At 46.6% G+C, this 26,700-nt stretch overlaps 1 protein-coding gene across 2 annotated transcripts in view; it reads left to right on the plus strand.

Annotated features, from left to right (window-relative positions):
• The window catches only part of SLC2A9 (solute carrier family 2 member 9), a 180,846-nt gene that overhangs the window by 12,512 nt on the left and 141,634 nt on the right, over nt 1-26,700 (plus strand). Inside the window, exons 3-4 of one of the 2 annotated variants that reach the window (XM_060147351.1) lie at nt 12,632-12,792; nt 26,164-26,288. In XM_060147351.1, the coding sequence (XP_060003334.1) occupies nt 12,632-12,792; nt 26,164-26,288 (286 nt within the window). Of the gene's footprint in view, nt 1-12,631; nt 12,793-23,244; nt 23,510-26,163; nt 26,289-26,700 lie in introns of both variants that reach the window. The other variant, XM_060147352.1, reaches the window with a different exon arrangement.

The following is a 26,700-nucleotide window of genomic DNA, read 5'->3' on the forward strand; positions in this document are numbered from 1 at the left end:
GTCCCATAGGGTCCTGCTGGGTTCCAGAAAGGCGAGCCAGATTCTTAATTACACAACTGTACATTGTATATATACGAGGTGTATCTTACAAAAGTATGTTCTAAACATAAAAATACTGAAAAAAGTTTGTTAAATGAATTAGTGAATAAGAGAAGGAAGAAGTGAGAAAGAAAAAATAAATGAGACCTTTGCTTTGGGGGGGTCTAATTTATTGCCCCCGCTCCCAAGGCGTATAAACTAGGACTTATTTGAAACAATGCCAGCCTCCACAAAAATAACAGTGAGTGGTTTGGCTTTTCTTGAATATAATGAATGACTCACCTTTCCAATGATTTCTGAGTTGGTGACATTTGTTCTTTTCTTGGGATGGAGATAGCTCACCTCCCTGGCCCCCTTCCCGCCCCCCCACCCCGTGTTAGTATGTAAGCCCAGGGCTTCAGCAGAACAATTAATTTGACTCTGACTCGTCATACATTTCCCAGCAGAAATGGTATATTTTATCATTTTCTTCTCCCTAATCCTTCCCTAAGGGCAGGTAAACAAGTGGTGATAGGGAGTAAAATCATCTTCTCTCGGCAAGAGTAGAGCCATCCCAATTAGCAGCAGATGTTAGATGCTGGCCAAAGAAAAGATGCCAGTGAACCAGCAGGCAGAGAACCAGAAGCGAGGTCTGGTCCTTCCAATTAATCCCACTCCGTGCTGCTGTTTTAGCCACTGTTTTGGGAGACCCTGTGCTCTCAGAAAAGCAGGGCACATGGCGGGGCACGTCTTTGTGCTCCAAGGCCTTTAACAGGGAAAAGGAGGAGGGATGATGAGTGTGGAGCTTGTTGCAGACACCGGCACAGAGGCGGGTGGGGAGTAGTGTGTGGGGCTCCGCATCTCGGCGGGAGGGGACTGAGATTACAGGAGAAACCAGCGCATCTTGTTATTACAGAAACGACTAGCCGTTATTTGATGAGACGGGCATCTCTGGTTAATTTCAGTGTGGAACAGAACTGCCTCTGATTTGGGAATCTCAGTTCTTGCTTTTTCCTTTCTTCTCTCTTCCTTTTGCCTCACCCTGTCTCACTAGTTATAAAAGCAAAACAGGCTGCTATTAGCAAAAGCAAACAGTACAACTTTAATAATGTAATGATAAAACTACTGCTATGATTCCCCTTCTACGAAACACGGACTGTATCTCTCATTGGGATACCAGCCCGCAAGGCAGCTATTGTGACAATAATCCCATTTTACCGAGAGGAGAGAGATGGGGTAACTGACTCAAGGCCACTCAGCCAATGAATAGTCACAACCTCGACCTCACTCAGAGGTCACTTTTAAGGCTTTATCTAAATCTACTTTTTTTTCTGCAGAGATCGTCATATATGCCATTTTATATTCTCTTTTTTGGGCTCAATATTTACATTGTAAGCATTTTTCCATGTTACTGAATATTCCCCATCACCAGGATTTCTAACAGCTGTGTATTGCCGTGTCACATAGATGTCCCATCTTCCTAATGTGGACCTCTAAGATTGTTCTCAGTTTTTCTCTAAGTTGCTGCGGAATTGTTTACATTGGGATCTGTGAGTCATTGTTTGGTTTGGTTTTAATCAGAGCTGGCAGAGCTGCTGGCTGACAGGAGGAGGGGGGCCTTTCCAGGCCCGGGGTGCTGGTGTCTGGGTGTTCCAGACTGTGGGTGCCACCCCTGCCTACTTCTGGGGTCCCCAGATTATTGGAGCTGAGATGCCTGCCTCTTTGATTCAGAATTTTCCCATTTCATAAAGTTCCTCTGGGGAAAATGCCTTCGCTGAACATAAAGGGGAAAGGACCACATTTCCATCCATGCTCAGGGCAGCTATGCTTAGAGGTGTGGGGGAGGTGTAGCCAGACCGAGGAACAGGGGAACGGCCAACCCAGCAAGGCAAGCAGTTGGGAAAACCTGGATGGAGGAGGTTGGATGGCACTGCTGGTATGAACAAACCCAGACAAATAAAATTGGAAACATTCTCTTTCTGACCCACGGGAGAAAAACACTGAGATTTGTTGAACACCTACTATATGCTGGACATCATGCTAGGGACCCTTCACCCCCATCTGATTCTTCCTGCAGCTCCATCTGCAAGCTAGGGTTGTTATTCCTGTTCTGCAAATAAGTTATTCCATGATTGGTGCTCAAAACCATCACCCTGAACTTGGATTTGAACAGACTCCAAGCCCTTTGAGAGTCCCTACTGCCTCAAGACTGATTTGTAGCAGCCACAAGCAATTTGAACAGTAATGAAAAAACTCACCTTTTCACTCCAGACCACCAGAGGACGTGCAGAAAGGAGTGGGAAATGTTATCTCAAAGTAAGGTCTGTGTGGATGCACAGGACTGTGTGGATGTCCTGCAAACACAGCTATGCGATCTCTCAAAAGCACATTCCAGCAGGAGAGAGGCTCCAGATAATTTTTTTTTTTTTATAAGAAGGATATTTGGGAGTACACACACTTCTCTCTGCTCCTGCCTGGGGCCACATAGAAAATGAAACTTCCTTTCTTCCTGCTCTATTTAATTAAACCCAAGTGTCGGGCCAGCCTTCCTCATTGCAAAGGTGGTTGAGGGGGGAACCCAGAAAACTCTGGAAATCTTACTCTCCAATGATCATTTGCAGCTGATGTATCCCCTTTCACTGTGTTCCTTCTTCATTCTGAAAGCCAGCTGCAGGAGTGAAATAGCCTCAGGTGTCTGGAAGTACAGAAGCCTCTTTCTCCTCAGTTACCCAAACTCCTCCAGGGGAATCACACAGTAGGAAGGAAATAAGCCACCACAAACCTGCAAACTGAATATTAAGTCGAGATGTAGCTGGATATTTTCCTAAGGACCTGGGAGGTGGGTCGGCGTTCCCAAGACCACCCCAGGTTTGATCATTCGCTAGGAGGACCCATAAGACTCAGCATGGAGGCTTACTCGTGACTGTGATTTATTACAGGGAAAGGATACAAAGCAAAATCAGTCAAGGGAGAAGGTGCCTGGGGCAAAGTGCAGAGGAGACCAGGGTCCTCTCCCCGTGGCCCTGCGCAGGACGCACTTAATTTCCCCAGCAGCAAGCTGTGATGGCAACGTGAGCGGTGCTCCTCCAGGGAAACTCATCAGAGGCGCAAGGTTCAGGGTTTTATTTTATTTATTTATTTATTTATTTGCGGTACGCGGGCCTCTCACTGTTGTGGCCTCTCCCGTTGCGGAGCACAGGCTCCAGACGCGCAGGCTCAGCGGCCATGGCTCACGGGCCCAGCCGCTCCGCGGCATGTGGGATCTTCCCGGACCGGGGCACGAACCCGTGTCCCCTGCATCGGCAGGCGGACTCTCCACCACTGCGCCACCAGGGAAGCCCTAGGTTCAGGGTTTTTATAGGAGGTCGGTCACAGAGGCACCTCCTCTTGGCATGTGTACAATTCCTGACTCCGGAAAAGAAGCGCAAACCACACTGTTGGCACAGCTTAGGCCCTACAAACTCCTCTTCTCAGTTCTGGGAATGGTGGGGTCCCTCCCCAAATCCAAGGTCCCTGCTGCCAGCCCAGGGCCCATCTTGCAAGCAGACCTTTCAGAGGCTAGACGTCTCTGGCCAGACACGTTCACTTTTTCTGCATAGGAGGCCTCAGCTCTGCTACTCGGGTGACATTAGGTGCCACTGCTGGGCTTATGGAATTTTGTCTTGTGTGGTCCTTACTTCAAAGAGCCTGGTCTGGTGGTGGTGGGCACTTTTGTAAGGACTTCTGTACTGTTTTCCTCCCTGCGCCAGTGTGTTCAGTGGTGCGGACTGTCTCTCCAAATCCCTAAGGAGTTACGGGCATGACCTGTTCTCTTATGCAATGCTGTGTATACTCTGGTCCATCCACAGAAGGGTTCTATTTATGAGTAGTATTATAGCACTCCTGAGAAAAACTTGAGATGGGTTCATGACAGGCTCTGCGAATCAGTAAGGAACATCAACATGGTAGAACAGCCTACAAGGTAATGTGCCTCCCATTGTCTGGCAATTTCCTGTCATCCTTTGGAGGTGTTCTATGCCAGTCCTCCTGGCTGGGAATTGCATGGTTCAATTTGGTGTCAGAAGCTTGGCCCCCGTGTTGTTGGCTGGGGAGATAGTGATCAATTACTCATGGCTTCATAGACCTGAGAAATAAACAAGTCTAACAAGACTAGGACTCTTATTTCACGAGATAGAAATAATGATATGAACATCACCACCAGCCATCCCAGCTTCTGATTTGTATTGTGTGCTTCTTGTGGACCCAGCGCTGTCCTTTGCGTTCATCCTCACATTAAATCCTCACGGTAACTCTTTAGGGAGGAAAATGATTTCACAGCAGAGGGGCCTGAAGCACAGAGAGGTTGAGTAACTTACTCAAGGTCACCCAGCAGAAAAGCTGAGAGTTGAATAAAATGGATTCCAGGGTCCTTAACCACTGGAAACCCGGCCCTCAGAGGCAGAGCCACTTGCTAGAGGTCACAGGACTCAGCAGTGCAAGCAAGTCTTGACCCCAAGATTCTCAGCTGTTTGTTGGGTCTCCTTTCCTTTAATCACGTGGCCTCTATGACTTTCTTTGCAGTTTGGACTCTAATCACTACTAGTCATAATATAAATTCTCCTTGATGGGTTCATCAAACATTTCTATTAGACTCATCACGTCTTATCAATCCAGGAGCCTCCTGCCTGGCCCAGCCGCCTCCAGGCGAAACTTTCTGAAATAGCCTCACACTGCACCTACAGTGAATGTTCTAACACACAAAGCAGAATCTCGATTCCATGAACAAATACTCCAATCACTCCTCAACGGCCACAGGATGAAGTGCGGACTCCTTAGCCTGGCAGTCAAGTTCCGACCAGCCCCTGCCTTGTTCTCCAATCTTTCTCCAGCTGCTGGGCCACCCTCCAACCCCACTGACTCATTTATCACTTCTCTATGTCATCATCTATGCCATCAGCTTCTTCACCTTTGAGAATTTTTGTCTACCATCATCTGACCCCAGCGTACCCACCACCCCCCTGATCCCGCCTTTCTTGCGTACCTGATCTCGTGGCTGAGTGGCTGCAGCCCTTCTCAGCTTCCCAGTGCCCCAGCTCTTTCCACTCCATGTTGTAAGTGCATGCTTATTCGGCTCTTGTCATTGAGCTCCTTGAAGGCAGGGACGGCAGAACTCGTCTCTAGAAGACAGGGTGGGAACCCAGGCCCCTGGTGGTAAGGAAGTAGGTGTGTAAATCCAGATAGAAAGACACAAGAATGGGTTTCTCGGAAGTAGGCCCAATGGAAGTGTAAAATGTGGACTCCATGAACGAGATGGCCCAAAGTGGGCCTAGAGATTAGCTAGCACACTGATCTTCAAACTATATTTTATTGCAGAACATTTGTTTCAAATGGAGACTTACAATTTCCCCCAAATATAAAAGGAAACTTCTAGTCGAAGGCCCCTATCTCCAAACCTACCCACCCTTCATGACTTTGCCCTAAATCTTCCCTCTTTCCTAAAGCCTCATGTCATGGTCATTGTCATGGGCTTGGGGGTCATTGTGTTTGAGTAAACCAGCTGCTATAACAAGCAGCCCCTACATCTCAGTGGCCGAACACAATGAGAGTTTATTTCTCATCCACGTCACCGCCCAAAGCAGGTGAGCAGGGGCGCTCTGCTCCATGCAGCCACACAGGGGCCCAGGCTTCTTCTGCTGAGTGCCTTCCCCCATTCCTCAGGGCTTCAGAGGTTTCTGCTGGGCTCTCTGTGAACGACTAGCCTGCAGGGAAAGGGAGCGGGTGAGGAGAAGGCACACGAACCCTTAATCCTCGATGGAGGTGACACATCTCCTCACACACTTTTGGTGAGCAGTAGTCCTATGACCCTCCCTTCCCCCCAGACGCAAGGGACTGAGGAGTGTGATGTGGCAGTGCGGCCGGGAAGAGGAGGCTGTGAAGCCAGGGCACAGACGCTGTGAGCGTGAGTGGGGTCTGCAGTCCCACCGGATTTCTGTGTAGCTTTCAGATGCATGGCTCAACTCCAGAGTTCTTGGCTCTCATGAAACGTCACAGGATGGCTGCAAGGCTGAGCCGAGGGAAGTATGCAGATGTCCAGTACATACTTAGCAGTCAACCAGTGTTGATTCCACGTCCCCGCTTCTCCCCTAATTCAGTCTCTCCACATGCAGCTGGGGTATTGATGTGATCATCTTTATGTTTTCCATACTAAGAATGGGAATAGAACCGTGGTTAAGAGATGGGTTCTGGAGTCCAGCTGCCTGAGTTTGAGTCCTGACCCTGCCTCGTGCCCATGGTGGGACCTTGGGAAAGCCCTGTGGCTTCAGATTCCTCAGCTGCCCGAGAGAGAACTCAGAACACACTGCCTGGCTCATAGGGTTGCAGAGGGGATGAGTTCACATGTGTCCAGTTCTTAAAATAGTGTGTGACACGTGGTGAATATGATGTATGGGTTACCTATTTTTATTATTATATGGTGACCAGCCCATAGCAGAAATTCAATTTAAGACACAAACATTTCTTTCAGCCTCCACTCTGTACAAGGCACTACAAGTCAGTGCTGACATATACCAGCTCCGTGAATCTCCAACCCAATGAATGAATCCTGCAGTGAATTAGCTTACCAACCCCCAACACCCGGCTTCTGCTCTCAGATATACTTTTGGGCTGCCTTTCATCTAGGCCTTTGCTAAATTCACACCCAAAGACAAACATTTCATCACTAAAGCCATCGCTCTGAAACCAGCTTTTGGGGACTGTTGGAGACGTGTTTCCTCAGGGGGCTACTCTTCCAGGCTTCTCCAGCCCTCTGCAGATGCTTGTGTTGTCCAGTTTCCCCAAATTGAAATGAGAAGTCTCTGCAGAGACTCCCAAAGCAGCGCCTAGCAGCATGCGATATGAAATCTGCCTCTTTTCTCACCAGGCTCCTGAATGACTGGAAAGGAAAAGAGAACATTTCCTCCCAAACAGCGTCCTTTTAGTTTCTCTACATTAACTCAGGAAACTGGTCATTGCTGCAGGCGTGGGAATAAAAGGCTCTCTAGAGCAGGTATCAGCAAGACTGCTCCCAATGAAGCTGCAGTTGCTTGAATCCGTGCGGGATGGCAGTAGGGACCAAGTGACATCCAAGAATGAACTTCAACGCATGGGGGTCTGCTGATTATTGGGCAGGAGGCCTGGGAAGTCCAGGATACTCACTCCAGTTTCTCTGGAGGGTCTGGACCCTGTAAGTAGCCCTCGGGGCATCCTGTACCCGCCTGCCTACCTGTGGCTCATCTATCCCTCTGGCTTAGCGCTAACCATGCTGTTTCCTGCCCTATTGTATGCTCCTTGAGGGGTGTCCTCCTTACACTCTCCGGGACCCGACAGGGAGTCTAGCCCATAACAGGGCCCTAACCAATACGGATCTTTAAGTCAATAAATGTCCTGTTGGATTTAGCTGCCCTGTTTTCACACCTTTGTCATGAAATGGGTTGTCACTGGTAGGTTGCCGTGTTCAGGCTCTGAAGCCAGGCAGATTTTGCATAAATCCTCCTCTACCACTTACTGGCCCCGTGGCCGTGGGTAAGTTACCTTACTCTTGGCTCCCTCCTCTGTAAACGGGGTGTCTACCGCTAGGGTTGTGAGGATGAAATGGGATTATTTATGTGTTTTGGTAGAGTTTCAGGAGTTGGACGCAACAACAACGTTTGTCTGATTGAAGCTAAAAAAGACGTTGTTGAAAAAATAGTGAGCGGCTCGCAAGATTGGTGGGAGGACTGGCGAGACAGGCCTAAAAGCTCTGCAGCCGGATCCCAGAGCTGGTCCTGGGGGGCTGTCCTGTGGCCATCACTGCCGCTCCTGCACAGCTAGCAAAGGACACTGCCACCGCTGCTGCCCCAAACCCAATCCTCCTGGCAGGCCCTTGCTGCCAAAGAGTTCTCAGTCCCGCTTCTTGGCCTCCCGCGCTTCATGCGAAGCCAGGCCTCTGATTGGCCAAACCTTAGTCACATGACCACTCCCTAGCTGCAGGGGATGCCGGGAAGAGCATGTGTGTCTGACAATTTCAACCTCTATTGAGGTTGAAAGATGAGCAGGCTCTGTTTCCCGCAGGGCTCAGAAAAGGAAGCAAGTTCTCCCAAATTAGAAGGGGGCTTCTGATGCTGGGCAGCCAGGAGGATGACAGATGGCCACTGGAGTACTTGAAAACTAAGGTTCAATGTTCATGTCCAGGCACTGGCAGGGAGCACAGTACCCACTCAGAGAAGCTGGGCGTGGCAACTTGATGAGGGTCCCAGATGGTGGGCTGTTATGGGAGCCCCAGGGAGAGGGATGATGGCTTGGGCTGGGTTCAGTGACGAAAGAAGTGAGAAGTATTTTGAAGGTAAGGCAGTGTATTAATTTGCAAGGGAGGCCAGAACAAAGTACTGCAGACTTGGGGGCTTAAACACCAGGAATTTATTCTCTCACGGTCCTGGAGTCTAGAAGTCCAAGATCGAGGTTTCAGCAGGGTCAGTTCCTTCTAAGACCTGTGAAAGAAGGACTGTTCCAGGCCTCTCTCCTTGGCTTGTAGATGGCCATCTCCTCCTTGTGTCTCTTCACATCATCTTCCCTCTTTGCACGTCTCTGTGTCCAAACGTATCATTTTTATAAGTACATTTTAACTTGATTACCTCTGTAAGACCCTATCTCCAAACAGGTCACCTTCTGAGGTGCTGGAGGCTAGGACTTCAACATATGAATTGTTGGGGGTGATACAATTCAACCCATAACAGACAGAGATGAGTCCAGATGGCTTAGCTGAGGGGTGTGGATCAAGGGCCAGAGTTAAGGATGAAGTTATGACTTTTAGCTGAGCAATTGGAGAACGGTGTGCTATTTAATAAGGTGAGGAGGAGAAGATAAAGAAATGGAATTCGGGACCAGAGATCCAGTTCATGGTTCCCGTCCCACTCTCCAACGATTGGCTTAGTAGTTGGCCTGTGCCCCAACCAGGGTGGACAAGATTTAAAGAGAGGTTTACTAGAGGCTTCTAGGAAAGTTCTTCTTAGCATCAAGAGGGCTCTGAGAGGTCAGGAGTACTCTCTCTAGTCAAACATGAATGGGAAAGCATGTGGTCAAAACTGCTACTAGGAGTCATCCTATCATTATGAGTGGGTGCAGCCTTAGGATAAGGTCAAAACTATGGTTAGCAGACGGAAGCAAAAGGAAGCACCTGGATTCTTTACCACATCACGGAGCCACCAGACAAATCGTCCTAATGAATGTCCATGTTGCTTAGCTGTTTCAAGTTGGGATATCCTGTTTCTTGCAGCCAAGAGCATCCTTAAATTATGCAATGCATTATCAGCTCCAGTGGACTAGAGCTCTTTGAGATCAGGGGTTTGGTTTACGTCTGTGTGCAGCGCAGTTCCCAGTACTCAGCACAGGTTTGTTGAATGAATCAATGGGTGACGGCAGATCAGAGTGTCTTGTGTATTAACACATGGAAACTTCATCATCATTGGGAAAAGCTCTAGTTGTTGATAATATATCCTATCCTTGCTCCATACTATAAGCAAGGTAGTTACGGGATCAGAAGGAGAGAGAAAATGGGAGGAGAATAGATATCTCACAGGGAGAGGGTGCTACCCCTCACTTCTTCATCTCCTGTCATCCGCCCATTTGCTTAAGCCAAACACCTGGTAGTCTGCTGCGTTCCTCCTTTGCCATCACCAACACCCTCTCTCCCCAGACTTGAAGCCAATCACTCAGTTAGTCCTGTCCATTCTACATTCAAAACATACTTCAGGGCTTCCCTGGTGGCGCAGTGGTTGGGAGTCCGCCTGCCGATGCAGTGGACACGGGTTCGTGCCCTGGTCCGGGAAGATCCCACATGCCGCGGAGCGGCTGGGCTGGTGAGCCTGCGCCTCTGGAGCCTGTGCTCCGCAACGGGAGAGGTCACAACAGTGAGAGGCCCGCGTACCGCAAAAGAAAAAAACATACTTCAAATTCATCCCCTTCTTTCATCTCCATCACTTGGTCCAGGCCACCATGACATTAGATGACTGCAAAGCCCCCCAACAGGGTGCCGGCTTCCTCTCTAGCCCCCCCTTTAATCCACTTGGCACTCTGAAGCCAGACGGGCTTCCTGAAAATAAAAGCCATGCCATGTCCTCCCCTTGCTTAAAACCCTACAATAGTTTCCCACTCCATCCCCTCCCCAAAAATCTAAATAACAAGCAAACTTATTACCAGGACCTTATGGTCCCACATAACCTGTCCTTTCCAGCCCCTTCAACTCCATGCAGCCCCTTCCTTCCTTTACTGTCCCACTTCACCCCCACTGGCCTCTTCTCTGTTCACGGACACCCCAACCTTTCCTCAGCCGCTTTGGTACATGCTTTTCCCTCTGCCCGGAACACTTCCACCATTTAAACAAAGTTTTTAAATGGTGAAACATATTATCCTTAAAGAATATAGAAAATGCACACACACACACACACACACACACACACACACACACACACACACACAGTTTAAAGAATGATTGTAAACCTAGCACCTACGTAAGAAGAAGAGTAAAAGATAGAGAATAGAAGGTCCTGCAAATGCCCCTCTCCAATCATTTCTTCCACCGTCACCCACAGGTGACCACTGACCTGACATTTGAAATAATTGTCTGCTTCTCTCTGTAGTTTTATAATCTCTGTATAATTCCCCCAGATCCTTTTAATTTTGCATACTTTTGAAGGTTAGGTATGGAATCACACTGTATGCATTCTTTTGTTTCTGGCTTCTTTCACTCAATCTTATTTTTTGTGAGACTTTATTTTGCGTGTTTGCACGTAGCTATAATTCATTCATGCTTGTGGCTGTAGTGTTTCATATTATAACTATTCCACAATCTGTTTATCTCTTCTGCTGTCAGTGGGCATCTGGATTGTTTTCTGTGTGGGATTGTTATAAGCAATGCTACCATGGATGTTTGGATAGATGTATCCTAGGGCAGATGGGAAAGAGGAGGGTTGTTGGTTTTTTTTTTCCAGTTATGAGAGTGCCAGGTTTTTTTGTTTTGTTTTGGTTTGGTTTTTACCATTTTTTACTATAGTAAAAGTTAATTTACTATGTTGTCCTAGTGTCAGGTGTATAGCAAAGTGATTCAGTTATGCATATATATATATATATATATTCTTCTTCAGATTCTTTTCCATTATAGGTTATTACAAGACACTGAGTATAGTTCCCTGTGCTATACAGTAGGTCCTTGTTGTTTATCTATTTTATATATATAGTATTGTGTAAATGTTAATCCCAAACTCCTAATTTATCTCTCCCACTCTCCCCAATATCCCCTTCGGTAACTAAGGGGAATTTTCTAGAAATGGATTTGCTGGGTTGTAGGTTAGGATCATCTTCAACTTTACTAGATAACGCCAAACTGTTTTCCAAGATGACTGTACAAATTAAACCCCCACCATCAATGTACGAAAGTACACACTGCTGGTCACTACTTACTCTTACCAGACCTGTTAACCGACCTGGGGATTGTGTGAGCTCCACACAAGTACTGGGCACCGCTCCAGGTTCTCATATGACCTTCACAACAGCCCTGAGACATCAGTGTCGTCTTTCCCATCTTGCAGATGAAGAAGCCAAGGTCCAGCATTGGTTTAAATCATTAGCAAATCATGGTGCTGGGATTCAAGCCCGGGTCTGTGTGACCGGACCCTATGCTTCTTCTGCCACGTCATACTCCATACATACTTATTGGAGAAGTCTGTGGGTCCTTGTTGGGTAGCTATGGGTAACTATGAGCATCTTGAGCATGGAACTCTCTTGGGGAGTGTAGTGCTGTGACCTCAGTCTTTGGTGCACATCAGAATCACTCAGTCCCATCCCAAACCCACTGAATCAGAATTGACAGCAGTGGGGGTCTAATAAATGTGAAGTGGGCATCTCATTGTGGTTGTAATTTGCTTTTTCCTTTTCATTAATGATGTTGAGCATCATGTCATTAGCTTCCTGGTCATTTGAATTTTTTTTTTTTTTTTTTGGAGTCTGTTCAAGTTTTTCACTCATTTCTGATTGGGTTGTCTTCTTATTGACTTATTAGAACTCTTTACATATTGTGACTACAATTCTTTTGTAGTTATATGGGTTGCAAATATGTTAGCTTAGTCTGTGGCTTGTCTTTTCATTTTTCATGATGTTTTCTAAAGAGCACAGCACTTTAATTTTGGTGAAATCCAAATGAGCATTTTGTTTTTCTTTTATGGTTAGTGTTTTTGTGTGTCTTGAATCTTTACCTATCTAGGTGGTAAATATTTTCTCTTATGTTAAGTACGTACATTTTAAACACATTTCTGAGGTGATTCTGCTGTGCGGTTCCCTTAAGTTCAGAGTCAGATCTGAGTTTGACTCCCAGATTTGCCACTTAGCTGAGCAAGCCACCTTGTCTCTCTGAGCCTCAGTTTCCCTATCTGCAAAAGGATGTAAATATAGGGCCCATCCACAAAATGTGTTAGAAGGATTCAACGAAATAAAGCTCAAAGAGAGCTTAGCAAAGGGCCTGGCATGAAGACAATGCTTCATAAAAGCTGTTTTGTTTATAAACTGGCTGGCTTCGAGGACAGCAGAATGGGACGGAGGAATAACTTGGTTTGTTGTCTGTTTTCAGTACATCAAGACCTTTTACAATGAGTCATGGGAGAGAAGGCATGGACATCGGATAGACCTGGATACTCTGACTCTGCTCTGGTCTGTGACCGTGTCCATATTCGCCATTGGTGGACTTGTGGGGACGTTCCTGGTGAAGTTGATCGGAAAGGTTCTTGGGAGGTCAGTGGGGGCCATCTCTGTTTGGGGATCCCTTCTGTAATGTTCATAAATATGTCTGTATCAGAGTCAGGATCCCAGCAGGCAACAGAGTTCCATTCAGTCCAACTGGAGAAATTTTAACGCCGGAAGGGCAAGGAGCGGAAGTAGGGTACCGGAGTCCAAGGAGAGGTGAATCCGTGGGTGATGGGCTGACAGGCAGCCGCTGAGATTGTAGAGGCACCAGGCTATGTCAGAACCCTACTGTCCAAACAGGGAGGAGCTAGGAAGAAATACCCTGGCTCCTTTCTCCTCCTGCCCTCCAGTCTGCTGCTGGTACCTCTCATTGGTCAAACCCAAGTGGAAGTCTGAAAACTCAGGAGTCTTGTTGGTGCGGTTCAGGAGGACCTGCTCCCAGGGCACAGAGCAGAGCGGGGAGAGAGGGGAGGGAATCCATTTACAGGAGCAAATGGAGAAGGGTCAGCACAGTGTCTTAGAGATTGTTCCACATAAGTACCGATAGAACTGCTTTTTAAAAATCAGTTGCTTAGAGAGTCTTCCGTTGTATGACTGGATGATAACTTATTTAACCAGTTCCGTATTGAGAGACATTCAGGTGGTTTCAAATCCTTTCCATTACAAACAGGGCTGCAGTGAGTATCAATTTCGTGTTGAAATTCCCAATCCTCGCCCCCTCTACTCAGATCCAATTTACCTCTGAGCTTCTTTCCTCATTTATTTTTTATGTGAGGCCTTCTCTCGTATAAGATTGAGTTATCAATAAATTCCCCCAAAACATTTTCTCTACATCCTTTCTCATAGCAACTTCCTGGGGGACATTGAGGTGTTAATGGAAAGAGTAGTCTCTAGAGCAACCGTGTATGAACTTGAATCATGAGTCTTCTACATCCTGGCTGTGTGGGCTTGGCCAAGTCATTTAATGTATTTGAACCTCAGTTCCATCATCTATAGAATGGAGTCAGTAGTTGCTACCCTGCAGGGGATGCTATAAGGGCTAAAGAAAATTAACGGAGGGGGAATGGTCCATTAGCAGTAGCTCAATAAAGAGAAGCTATTATTATCTACCATATTATTTACTCATCATCACCTTGACACCCATACACAGTAGGGACTCCACAGATCTCCATATTGCAGTGACCTGAATTAGCAAAGAGATTCATCAGACCCCAGGAAATCCCCCCCGGCCTTGGGGCTTCAAAAACAGTGTTAATAATGGTGCTGCCCACTCCTTTACACTCGGCCTCACATCCCCAAATTAGAACCGATGATGTTCAGAGCAGCCTTTCCATAGGCTGGGGCAGGAGGCCGTCTGAAAACATGTGATGCTCATAAAGGCCTGTGGTACCCCAGTGAGGGAGAGGAGGTGCCGACATTCTCTGTGTCCCCAGGGGCGCTTCCAGGGCAGTAGCTAATGAGAACTCAGTACACAGGAGGTACAACGGTCGTGGAGTAGAGTCAGGGCTGCCGTTTTCTGAGGTCCCCCAATGTTTCAGGCACTCACACACACCCTCTTGTTTAATTCATTCGACTCCGTGGGGTCTATCGATGGAGAATGGGAACTGAGCAAGGTCAGAGCATCTGGCCAAACTCAGCCGGCTCACACAGTGCCTGAGCTCAGGTAGGACCCAACACACGTCGGCCACGCACCATGACCTTTCCACTTGCCAAGGAGATCATAGTGTCCTGCTGGCACTGGTCTTGGAACATCCTTGACTATTTGACAACAGATAAGTGACCAGCTGGCCCCAGACTGGCACCACTGGCCAGGGTCTCCAAGGCACTGTCGCTAAGCCTGTGGCCCCAAGTCCTCTTGCCTATTCCAGTAGATGGAGTCATCCCCTGGCCCCAGACACTATTGCCTGTGTCACATTCCTACCTTATATCTGGCCGTGGGCACTTATGCCCCAAGCCTGCCCCAGAAGATAGCTCTGAAGCCCAGCAGCTGGTACAGGAAAAGGAGCACTGGAATCGGATGTCGTGGACCAGCAAGTCCTGACTCCCCAACTTGCCAAGTGTGTGACATGGGACTTTGCCACCTCTCACCTCTCAGCCAGCGCTTTTCCTGCGTGTGAAGTGAAGGTGATCAAGGTGGCTTTACCATCCTCAATAACATGGCGGCAAAACAAAACAGAAGGAAAGCAAAAGAGAAAATGTATTTGAAAAGTACTAAATTTCTAAGTGATGGAGGAGTCCTAGGATGAAGAGAGAGATTGATTAAAGGGCTTTGGTTGTCATGCCCCGAGCAGCTGCCAGTTCCTTTGTTCATCATCATAAGTATAAAAGTTGAATTGAGTCTCAGCTTGAATAGTAACTCTGTAGGGGAGAAAAGGAGCAAAAATTAAAGAAGTTGGCTACCATGTATCCACCTCCAGCTATAGACCAGTCCTTGACATATGGTACATCATTTACTTCTTACAACTCTCTGTATTATAGTAAACCAGAGGCCCTGAGAGGCCCAGCAACTTGCCCATGGTGACAAAGAATGGGGTTGACCTGATCCAGACACAGGTCTGTTAGACCACAAGGCTGCACTCTTCCCATGATGTGGTGTGGATGGAAACTGCATCCTGATGCCTCGTTTTTTGTCTCTGATGGTGGCTGTCCCAGAGGAAGAGGAGGCTGGCTCAATGTCTAAGGCTAGGATCGGATCCAAAGAAAGGGGCCCAGATGGGTGACTTGGAGGGAAGTTTGGGTGGAGCTGGGGGTCCTTGGAGTCAGGTGGTCCTGGTCACCAGCAGGTCCAGGAATGGGATTGATCCTGGCTGAGGCATGTGGCTCATCTGTGATTTAGGAGAGGAATGAGGACATGGGAGCATAAGGGACCTGAAACCGTCTCTGGAGCTGAGCCACCCCCGTTATGTGGTCTCAGGGATGCAGGTTCCTTGTCTCCTGGAGTCTCTAGCTTGGAAAATTTGAGCCAAAAAGAATTCTGATTGAGTCCCTGCCCCTCATTTGGGGTCATCTATCCTCTGCTTACCCGGCTTTAGTGACAGAACCCTCCTCCCTCGTGAGACTGGACGGTGACCATGTGGGTGCACAGACCCTGGCTACAGGCCCGGCTGTAGACCTGGGCTCTGATGCTCACAGCTCGTGGGGCCCTGGATGAGTTCCTTGAACTCTCTGGGCTTCACTTAGTTCACAGTAAAGTGAAGATAAAGTCATAGCCACGTTGGAGGACGGTAGTGAGCGTTAAATGGGATGACGGATGTAGAGCATTCATCTCAGCCACTGACGTAGAGCCGGCATCCAACTTAGGTTCACTAGCATCTTCATCATCCCATCGTCCTCATCATCAGTGCTTCCTGAGAGGCGTCGGTCCATCACCTGACAGAGCCGATGATGCAAATGTCCCTTCAGATGTACTCACATTGGCCTCTTTCACATATCATTGGATCTAGGTCTTCCCTCCAGAGTGGAGCAGAGAAAATACGTGGGAACCCATAGGGAAACTCACACGGACTTTGAAATCAGATCCTCAGTCAGATTCTCCAGCAAGCCATGGTTTGTCCCTTCTTTTTTTTTTTTTTTAACATCTTTATTGGAGTATAATTGCTTTACAATGGTGTGTTAGTTTCTGCTCTATAACAAAGTGAATCAGTTATACATATACATATGTCCCCATATCGCCTCCCTCTTGTGTCTCCCTCCCTCCCACCCTCCCTATCCCACACCTCTAGGTGGTCACAAAGCACCGAGCTCATCTCCCTGTGCTATGCAGCTGCTTCCCACTAGCTATCTATTTTACATTTGGTAGTGTATATATGTCCATGCCACTCTCTCACTTTATCCCAGATTACCCTTCCCCCTCCCCATATCCTCAAGTCCATTCTCTAGTAGGTCTGTGTCTTTATTCCCATCTTGCCCTAGGTTCTTCACGACCAGTTTTCTTTTCTTTTAGATTCCATATATATGTGTGTTAGCATACAGAATTTGTTTTTCTCTTTCTGACTTACTTCACTCTGTATGACAGACTCTAGGTCCATCCACCTCATTACAAATAGCTCAATATAGTTTCTTTTTATGGCTGAGTAATATTCCATTGTATATATGTGCCACATCTTCTTTATCCATTCATCTGTTGATGGACACTTAGGTTGCTTCCATGTCCTGGCTATTGTAAATAGAGCTGCAATGATCATTTTGATACATGACTCTTTTTGAATTATGGTTTTCTCAAGGTATATGCCCAGTAGTGAGATTGCTGGGTCGTATGGTAGTTCTAGTTTTAGTTTTTTAAGGAACGTCCATACTGTTCTCCATAGTGGCTGTACCAATTCACATTCCCACCAACAGTGCAAGAGGGTTCTGTTTTCTCCACACCCTCTCCAGCATTTATTGTTTGTAGATTTTTTGATGATGGCCATTCTGACCGGTGTGAGATGATACCTCATTGTAGTTTTGATTTGCATTTCTCTAATGATTAGTGATGTTGAGCATCCTTTCATGTGTTTGCTGGCAATCTGTGTATCTTCTTTGGAGAAATGTCTATTTAGGTCTTCTGCCCATTTTTGTATTGGGTTGTTTGTTTTTTTGATATTGAGCTGCACGAGCTGCTTGTAAATTTTGGAGATTAATCCTTTGTCAATTGCTTCATTTGCAAATATTTTTTCCCATTCTGAGGGTTGTCTTTTTGTCTTGTGTATGGTTTTCTTTGCTGTGCAAAAGCTTTTAAGTTTCCTTAGGTCCCACTTGTTTATTTTTGTTTTTATTTCCATTTCTCTAGGAAGTGGGTCAAAAAGGATCTTGCTGTGATTTATGTCATGGAGTGTTCTGCCTATGTTTTCCTCTAAGAGTTTTATAGTGTCTGGCCTTACATTTATGTCTTTAATCCATTTTCAGTTTATTTTTGTGTATGGTGTTAGGCAGTGGTCTAATTTCATTCTTCTACATGTAGCTGTCCAGTTTTCCCAGCACCACTTATTGAAGAGGCTGTCTTTTCTCCAATGTATATTCTTGTCTCCTTTGTCAACGAGAAGGTGACCATATGTGCGTGGGTTTATCTCTGGGCTTTCTATCCTGTTAAAGCATAACATAGTGGAAGGCAGCTCTCACAATTTCCCTGAGCTTTCTCTTGTCTACGCTAAATGTCCCCAGTCCCTTTGGCCATTTCTCAAGGATATGGGCTTCAATCTCCTCATTATCCTATTGCTCTTCCTTGAATTTGACCTCTTCTGCCAAGAGCTGATGATCTGGGCTGCACTGGGGAGATTCTTCACCACTGGAGAAGCTCAAAACAGTGAAGCTGGTGTCCGCAGTGGGGTTCCCAGGGGGCGCTGGAGTTCTGCTCTCAGAAACGGCATGGTGCTGGCCCCCCTTGTTCTGCTGCATGTCCTGCCTGGGAAAAATATGGAAACACAATTGATTAAAATTCCCTTCTCTGAACCTGAGTGAGTCAGCTTTGTGAATTATCTGCAAATAAGGTTTCTATCCTCACTGGGACACTGTCATGCTGGGGGTTATTTTGGGAAGGAATATATTAATATGATGAACTTGCTTAGAGGGTGTGCAGCCCAATCTGCAAATGTTTCAAATCAGACTTGAATGTGATTTTAACATCCCCTGCATAGCACAAAATACATCATCACATCTAGTGCAGGAGCTCAGACCAAAGCCCTGGGAGTCATCATTGGCTCCTCTCTTTCTCTCCACCTCTATCCAATTCATCAGTATTTTGGGTTCTGAACCCCAATTTCCAACATGTGTGGCGGGGAGGGAGTTCCCACACACCATCAAGCAATTCTCCGGACACCAGCTGGGTGTCCTATAATTCACCTCCATTCTGACACCATCTACCTAGAGATGGCATCAGATTACAAGACTGAGAGCTCAGTCCTACAAGACTGCCGCCTCCACCAGTTCATCCGCCAGTCACAAGCCCAGGTTGTCACCTGTGTTTCTGACCAACTGGCTATAGGTTAGATGTTCCAACGACCCCCTGCCTCGGGTTTCAGGTTAAGGGTTCAGTCTCACAAGACTGCCCCTGCCCCAACTTCAGATGCTAATTGCAAGTCCAGGTTGTCCGCTGTGCTTCTGACCCAATGGCTATAAGTCAGAGGTTCCAATGACCGCCCCCTTCCAGTTTGATTAATTTGCTAAAGGGCTCGGAGCTTCCATGCTCTCTCTGAGTGCACCACTCTCTCCAAATCTGTACATGTTCATCAACCTGGAAGCTCTTCAAACTCTGTCCTTTTGTGTTTTTATGGAAACTTTATTACATAGGCACAGTTGCTCAGGTCATTGGCCATTGGTGATTGAACTCAATCTCCAGCCCCTCTCCTGTCTCTGGAGGTTGGGGATGGCATTGAAAGTCTCAACCTTCTGATCACAAGGTTGGCTCCACTGGCAACAATCCCCCACCCTTAGCTCCTTTCCAAAAGTCACCTCATTGACATAAACCCAGTTGTGGTGAAAAGGGGCTTGTTATGAATAACAGGATATCTATTTCATCTTTACGGCTCTGAAGCAGTTTCAGGAACTGAGTACAAGAGACTAAATATTATAACAAAAGATGCCCTCATTGCTCTTATCACTTGGGAATTTCCACGGGTTTCAGGAACTGTGAGCTGGAAACCAGGGACAAAGATTGTGTATATTTTTGTTATTATATATCACAATCAACAAATTCCACCAGCCCAGTCTTCAAAACATGCCAAGATATGGCACTCCCTCCACCGATACTGGCTCACTCCCTCCACTGCTACCATCCAGGTGCAAATTCCTATTAGCACTTGCCTGATCTATTGCAATATTCCCAGTTGGTCTCCCTGCTCCCACACTTACCCCTACAGCCCAGGGTTGACACAGAAGGCTAAGTGGTCAGGCCATGACACTTCTCTCCTTAGAATCTTCTAGTGGTTGCCCGTCTCACTCAGGGTAGAAACCCAAGCTCTCTTGGTGGCATACAAACCCCTTATGAGCTCTCTGCCACTCCCCTCCACCTTCACCTTCTACTGCTTGCTCTCTGGTTCTTCGATGCTTCTAGCCATGCTGGCCTCACGGATGTTCCTGAAATAGCCCATGTCTGGCTCTTCTCTGCCAGGATTGCTGTACCCCAGTGTCCATATGGCTCACGTCTGCTCTTTCTTCAAATCACGCACTGCACTGTCTTTAAGTCTGTGGTCAGGTGTTACCTTCTTGGGGAAGCCCTCCCTGGCCACTCTGTGTAAAAGTACACTCCCTTCCCTGCTTTCGTCTTCTGTGCAGCATTTATCACCATCTGATATGCTACATACGTTTTATTTTTACCTGTTTATCAAGAAGAGCATAGGGCTTCCCTGGTGGCGCAGTGGTTGGGAGTCCGCCTGCCGATGCAGGGGACGCGGGTTCGTGCCCCGGTCTGGGAGGATCCCACATGCCGCGGAGCGGCTGGGCCCGTGGGCCATGGCCGCTCGGCCTGCGCGTCCGGAGCCTGTGCTCCGCGGCGGGAGGGGCCACAGCGGTGAGAGGCCCGCGTACCGCAAAAAAAAAAAAGAAGAGCATAAAAGCAGGGGCTTGGCCATGTTCATGGCTATGTGCCAGAACCTAGAATGATACTCAGCACCCAGTGTACCTCAAACATGTGTCGAGTGAACGAATGCCAGTTGAATGAATAAATGATTGTTGAAAGGCGAATGGCTGTGAATAAATGTGGCAGCCACCATTGTGAGCGGCCTTAGTATCCTGGTTCCTGGAATGCCAAATCTCCCATTTAATAGCACGTGACCTTGGCCAAGTACTTAACTTCTAGATCTGTTTCTTTATGTGAGAAATAGGGTAACAAGATTACTTGACTTCTAGGGTCTTCAGTGAGTATAAAACACTTAAAACAGTGCCTGGCACCTCATAAGAACTCCGTGAATGTTAGCTATCACCATGGGTTTATTTTATTTCTTTTTAAATTAATTGAAGCTCTAAATATGTTCCAGGTGCCATCCTAAGCACTTTACATAAATCATTCTCATAGAAGCCTTACAAGATAGACATTATTATACCCATTTTACAGGGGGGTAAATCAAGGCTGAGAGAGAGAAAGAAACCTGCCCAGAGTTGTTCAATTAGTATGTGGCTGGGCTGTCCAAGCAGGAACATTATTGGACATGGATTCGGGTGAACAGCAGCTCTCCAGCCCATAGACGTAGAAGCTAAAGTGAGATTCAGGGCAGATCAGAGCTGGGCCACGTGGGGTAAGTTGGGGTCCACATGACTTGGCTCCTAGATTCATTCCCTTCATTTATGCAGCAAATATATCTGGGACACTTGCATATGCCGGGATCTGGTGTAGTTGCTGGGGCTACAGTGGCAAGACAAAGTCGCTGACCCCATAGCACTTACATTCTAGTAGGGGAAGATAGACAACTAGCATAAAGCAAATAAATACAGAGGATAATTTTCCACAGTGTTGGGACTGTGAAGAAAATAGAACAGGGTGAGAGGATGGAGGGGAATGAGCTCTGCATTTGGGGGAAGCCATGTCAAAGAGTGTCAGGAGGTTGCATTTGAGTTGACACTTTAGTGAGATGAGACTCATGCAATGAATAGAGGGGCACCAAGGATGAGGGCCATGAGTTAGGAAGGAGCCTGGCACACCTGAGGGACCGTGGGAAGGCTCAAGAGCGTGAAGGTGAGAGTATGAGATGCTGCGGCAAAAGCCATCTCATGCAGGGCTCTATAGGCCCTGGTGAAGAGTTTATTCTAAGTGCAGTGGGAAGCCACTAGCAGGTTTTAAGAAAAAGTACGTCCGTGTGTGCTATGAGAGGATAACTTTGGCTTCTCTGTGGACCCTGAACTCCAGCAGGGCAAGAGTGTGTGTGAGCCTATTGCACTTTTATGAGATGATGGTGGCCTGGACCACTGCCATATTGTGGGGCTGTAAATGGGAGACGTGGTTTGATTTGGGATACATCTTGGAAGTAGTATAGATAGGACTCAGTGATGGATTGCATATGGGTCGTGAAGAAAATAAAAGATGTAAGTAGTATTCCCAGATATTTGCCTAAGCCACTAGGAAGGTAGTGGGTTTTTTTTTATGAAAAAGTCTATGGGAAGAGGGATTTGACATGCATTTTGGAGCAGGGAGGGATTTAGTAGTGGGAATTCAAGAATTCTATTTTAAATATGCTTGGTTTGAGATACCTACTAAATATGCTAGTGGAAGTGTCCAGGAGGCAGTTGGATATGTAAGTCTAGAGTTGAGAGGAGAGGCTGCATCCAGAGATACAGTTGGGAATTGTCATCGGTTAGAGGGATGAACTGGATGGGATCACCCAGGGAGGGAGTGTAGAGAGAGGTGAGACTAGGAGAGAGATGAGCCGGAGCTCTGGGCACCCCAACTTTCAAGGCTCAGGGAGGTGAGGATAAACCAGCCTAGAGACTGAGAAGGTGAGGCTGGCGGGGAGAAAAATGGAGAGGGTGCAATCCCAGATATGCAGAGAAGATTGTGTTTCAAGAAAGAGGGTGTGGTCAACCACATCAAATGCTGCTGAGATGTTGTACCAGGGGAAGGCAGAGAATTGGCAGTTGTTTGTCAAGGTAGAGGTTGTTGATGACCTTCACAAAGGCAATCTCCATGGAGTGGTAGAAATGATCTAATCAGAGTGTGGGTGAGGAAAGACTAGAAGATGAGCAGACAACATTCATGAAGGAGTTTCACTCTAAAAGGGAACCAACATGAGGGGCAGAGGGATGAGGACCAAGAGAGACAATATTTAGATGTGTTTATATGGGAATGATTGAGTAGAGAGGGAACAAATCCTTCACTGGGGTAGGGATGCACAATGACACTGATAGACCTTACATCACTGGGGCAGTTTCATCCAATGCAGGTAGGTGGGTGAATTTGGTGGTGGGGGATGAAGTAATCCTTACCTCCTCCTCTGTGAACTGATGATTTCGTTAACACTGATAACTACAAGTGTTAAAGACGAAATGAGATGAAATCATTTACAGAAGAGCCATGCTCTTTCTTAGTACTATACTAAAGGCATCACACTGAGTCTCCCCCAAGGATGAAAATTCTCTAGAGGTGGACCCAAGGATCTCATATTTGTATGTGCTATTGGGAAATCTGATGCGCAACCAGACTGGAGAACCACTAAATAATGCTAGCATTATTTTTATGGATATCATTAATATCATCCGAGTATCAAATGTCCAGTTTAACTGAAGTAGGGCAGTGGACAAATTGTCTGGGGATAGGAATTGAGGTATTGATTCCTAATCAAGCCCTTTATTTCTCATTGTCTACAGATTATAGAATGTATTGTTTTGTCCAACATCCAAGAACCCTCCAGATCTGGCCACAGCAACCCCCTCCTGCCTCTCCTCCCTCAACAATCTCTTCACAAACTTACCTTACACTAGCCTCTGCAGCAACAGGGGTTTATCCTATGTGGCCTCAAGGCGGGAACTGAGACCCAGAGGTGGAGCTACACGGAGAATATTTGGGCATGTTGTAGAAATCTTTTTTTTTTTTTACAGACAAGCTGCTACCACCCATGAGATGGAAGGTCCAAAAGGGAGAAGCAGCATTCCTGGGTTTAAAAGCCAGGGCCACACTTTAGTGAGCAGGTTGCTGGGACTACAGAGAGATGGCTAGGGCAGAGGAGAAGACACAGAGCTGCTGGAATGGATCACAGAGAGGGGGAAATACCCTGCTTCTCCCCTTCCCCGCCCTCTAGATGGACATCTGGCCTCTCATTGGCCAATCCTCCCAGGAAGCCAGAAGCAAGGGAGCCTGGGAAAGGTAGTTCCCCCTGAAACAGAGTCAGGCAGAGAAAGAAGGGAGCTGAGCACAAACAGGCAAATGGTGGGCACAGTTCTGAGTTATACAATCTCATATTTTCTATATCTTTACTTATAGAAGTCACAGATGGTCACTAATTGACTTGTGTGATTTATTTGCTGTCTGTGTTCCTCACTAGGCTCTAAAGCCCATGATGGGGAGGACGGAGATGACTCTCATATTCCTGTGGTAGACCCAGTGTCTAGCACTCACTAAATACATGATGAGTGGAACCCAAGTGAAAGCTTCTGTGAGGAGGGTCCAGGTCTTCCTGCCACTCCCTCCAACCATTGTGCCGCTTTCCTCGCAGGGCTGACACAGTAGTTCCTCAGAGGACTGAGGGGAAGGGCCCTGAACATGGAGCAGTGCCGTGGGGTGCAGGGTATTCGCATCCTGCTTTGAGCTTTCACCAATAACAGAAATTAGTGCCTTCAGACTTATCTTTATTGAATCCTGAGGCTGTGACCTTCGGCATCAGAATAAGGGAGGTTACTCTAGATTGGAATTTTTGTTTTAAGTCTCTGCTAAATCACATTTTTTCACCATGATAAGGTCCAGTTAAATTAATCTTTTGAAAGACTAATTTGAAATCATATTTATTTTTTAATAATTAATACATTCATGTGACTTAACTTTCAAAAGGACCAATTAAAGTCGAAAGTTTCGTTTTTGTTTCTGTCTTCTGTCTCCTCCTTGGAGACAGTGTTACCAGCTTTTTGTGTATCTTTTCCAAGATTTGTGCCTATCTCTACACACACACACACAAACACACATTTTATCACATAAGTTGTTGCATATTCTACATAAAGTTCTGTATCTTATTCTTTGCACTTAACAATACATCTTTGAGATTTTTCCATATCAGAATATAGAATGCTACCTCTATTTTAATGTCTGCATAATATGCCACATTATATATGTATCATAATTTATTTAAATAGCCCCTTATTAATGGACATTTGGGTTCTTTCAATCATTTGCTGTTATAGAAGAAGTTGCAATGAGCAGGCTTTATACCATCTGAATTGAGCTGCAAAATTCACTAAGTTTGGGGTTCTCCAAGAAGTTGTAGGAAAGGGAAAAAAATTTAATGAACAGCTTGAGATAAATCAAAAATAGTAGAAAGAACTTTGGCCCGGAAGTTAAGAGAGCTAACTCCTACAAGTAATAACGAAGTTCCCTTTCAAGCCCTAGCTTCTTACAATTTCTGAAACAGTTTAATACTGTTAAATCATTGAGTCTTTAGGGAAAAAGTATCCTGTGAGAGGCTGTTTCCCCAGCTACTTGATTCATTAGTTGTATGACCTAAAACAAGTGACTAATTTATGTGTCCTAGTTAACTTATCTATAGAGCAGAGATAAGAATAGTACCTACTTCATAGGGTCCTTTTGAGCAGTAAATGAGCTACTCATGTAAAACGCTTAGAATGGGGTCTGTCATATAGCAAAAGTTCAGTCAGTGTGAGCTATTAAGATTATTTTGCAGATGAGGCAAGGAAAGCACAGAGCAATGAAGTACGAAGTCCCCTAGGTCATAAAAGAGACAGCTGGTGCAGGAACCCAGGTCCCCAGACCTCCAAATAAGTTATGCTTCTCAACTGTGAGGTCTTAGGAATATGTTATATGTTCATATAAAACAGTGGTAGTGGTCCTAACAAGGAGCAATGAATAGTAAGACTTGCCAAAGGAATTTGGCTGACCTCGTTTGAGGGGATTAGCTCAGCCTCATGCTTCATGCTATAGTTAGGTATAGTTAGGTATAAGAAGCATTGTTACATGAACTGCAGAGAGAGAGAGAGAGAGAGAGAGAGAGAAACAGAGAGAGGGAGAGAGGGAGGGAGGGAGGAAGGAAGGAAGAAGGGAGGGAGGGAAGGAAGGAAGGAAGGAAGAAGGGAGGGAGGGAGAGAGGGAGGGAGGAAGGAAGGAAGGAAGGAAGAAGGAAGGAAGGAAGGAAGGAAGGAAAGAAGGAAGGAAGAAGGGAGGGAAGGAAGGAAGGGAGGGAGGGAGGGAGGGAAGGAAGGAAGGAAGGAAGAAGGGAGGGAGGGAGGGAGAAAAACTATGCCAGCTGAAGTCATAGGATGCTGTAGGTGTGCTAATTAACAAGCTATTGCTCCCAGCTCCCAAAGTACCCTTCTGTGCTCTGCTCTGTGATGCAGGGGCTGAGACCTGCAAGCCTCACCTGCCCTTTGCCACAGGGGCACTAGAAGAGGGGGCACTTGCTCCCTTTAGTTTGCCTGAATTTCCTGCCAGCCCCAGCAGTGACCTTAACCAGTTCCCTGTGTTAATTCTCTCTGTGAAACTAACTAGAGTAGTTTTCATTTCCCTGCCTGACATCTGACTCATGGATTGTAAGACGCATTTTGACTTTGTAGTGTTAAATGAAGGTCTTAGAACCGATGAGATAAAACATTGCAACAGGGAGACTCGTAGAATATCAGGGCTCTCAGTGCCTTCGGAGGTGACCTAATCAACCGTGGTAATGAACCCAGAGGAAGGAAGTTCCTTGCTCAGGGTCATATGGCCAAAGGTGGCAATGGGGGTAGGGGGGGTCTAGATCCTGTTCTGGGGATACACAGGCCAGTGGCAGCCTCATCAAACCCCTCCTTTTCTTCCAGGAAATTCACTTTGCTGGTCAACAATGGGTTTGCAATTTCCGCCCTGTTGCTGATGGCTTGTTCTCTCCAAGCAGGAGCCTTTGAAATGCTCATCCTGGGACGCTTCATCATGGGCGTGGATGGAGGTGAGCCTTCACCGTGGCAGGAGAGGGGGCAGTAACACATTCCTGGGGCGTGTTTCAAAACGTGAGGGGTACTTGTGGCTGTCACATGCATCCCTACTGATATTGAATTGGCAGAGACGGAGAACACAAGAACCCTGCATAAAGTGGGGCAGTCCCATGGGATGGACCACCCACCCACGATGCTCCTCTAATGGAGAAGCACTGACTGGGACAGACCCAGACCAACTCCAAAGACCTGGATGGTCTTCGGCACATCATGCATTCTATTTGTCATCGTCACCATAAAATTCTTATTCCAAGTTGTCTGTGGTTTCCAGGGAGTTTTTATGAGGATTATGTTTCCTGTCTGGGCCTCTGACTCATTCATTCTTTTTTTTTTTTTTTTTAACGATGTTTTTTGATTTGTACCATT

This window comes from Lagenorhynchus albirostris, chromosome 4 (assembly GCF_949774975.1).
Source record: "Lagenorhynchus albirostris chromosome 4, mLagAlb1.1, whole genome shotgun sequence".
Taxonomy (NCBI): Eukaryota; Metazoa; Chordata; class Mammalia; order Artiodactyla; family Delphinidae; genus Lagenorhynchus; species Lagenorhynchus albirostris.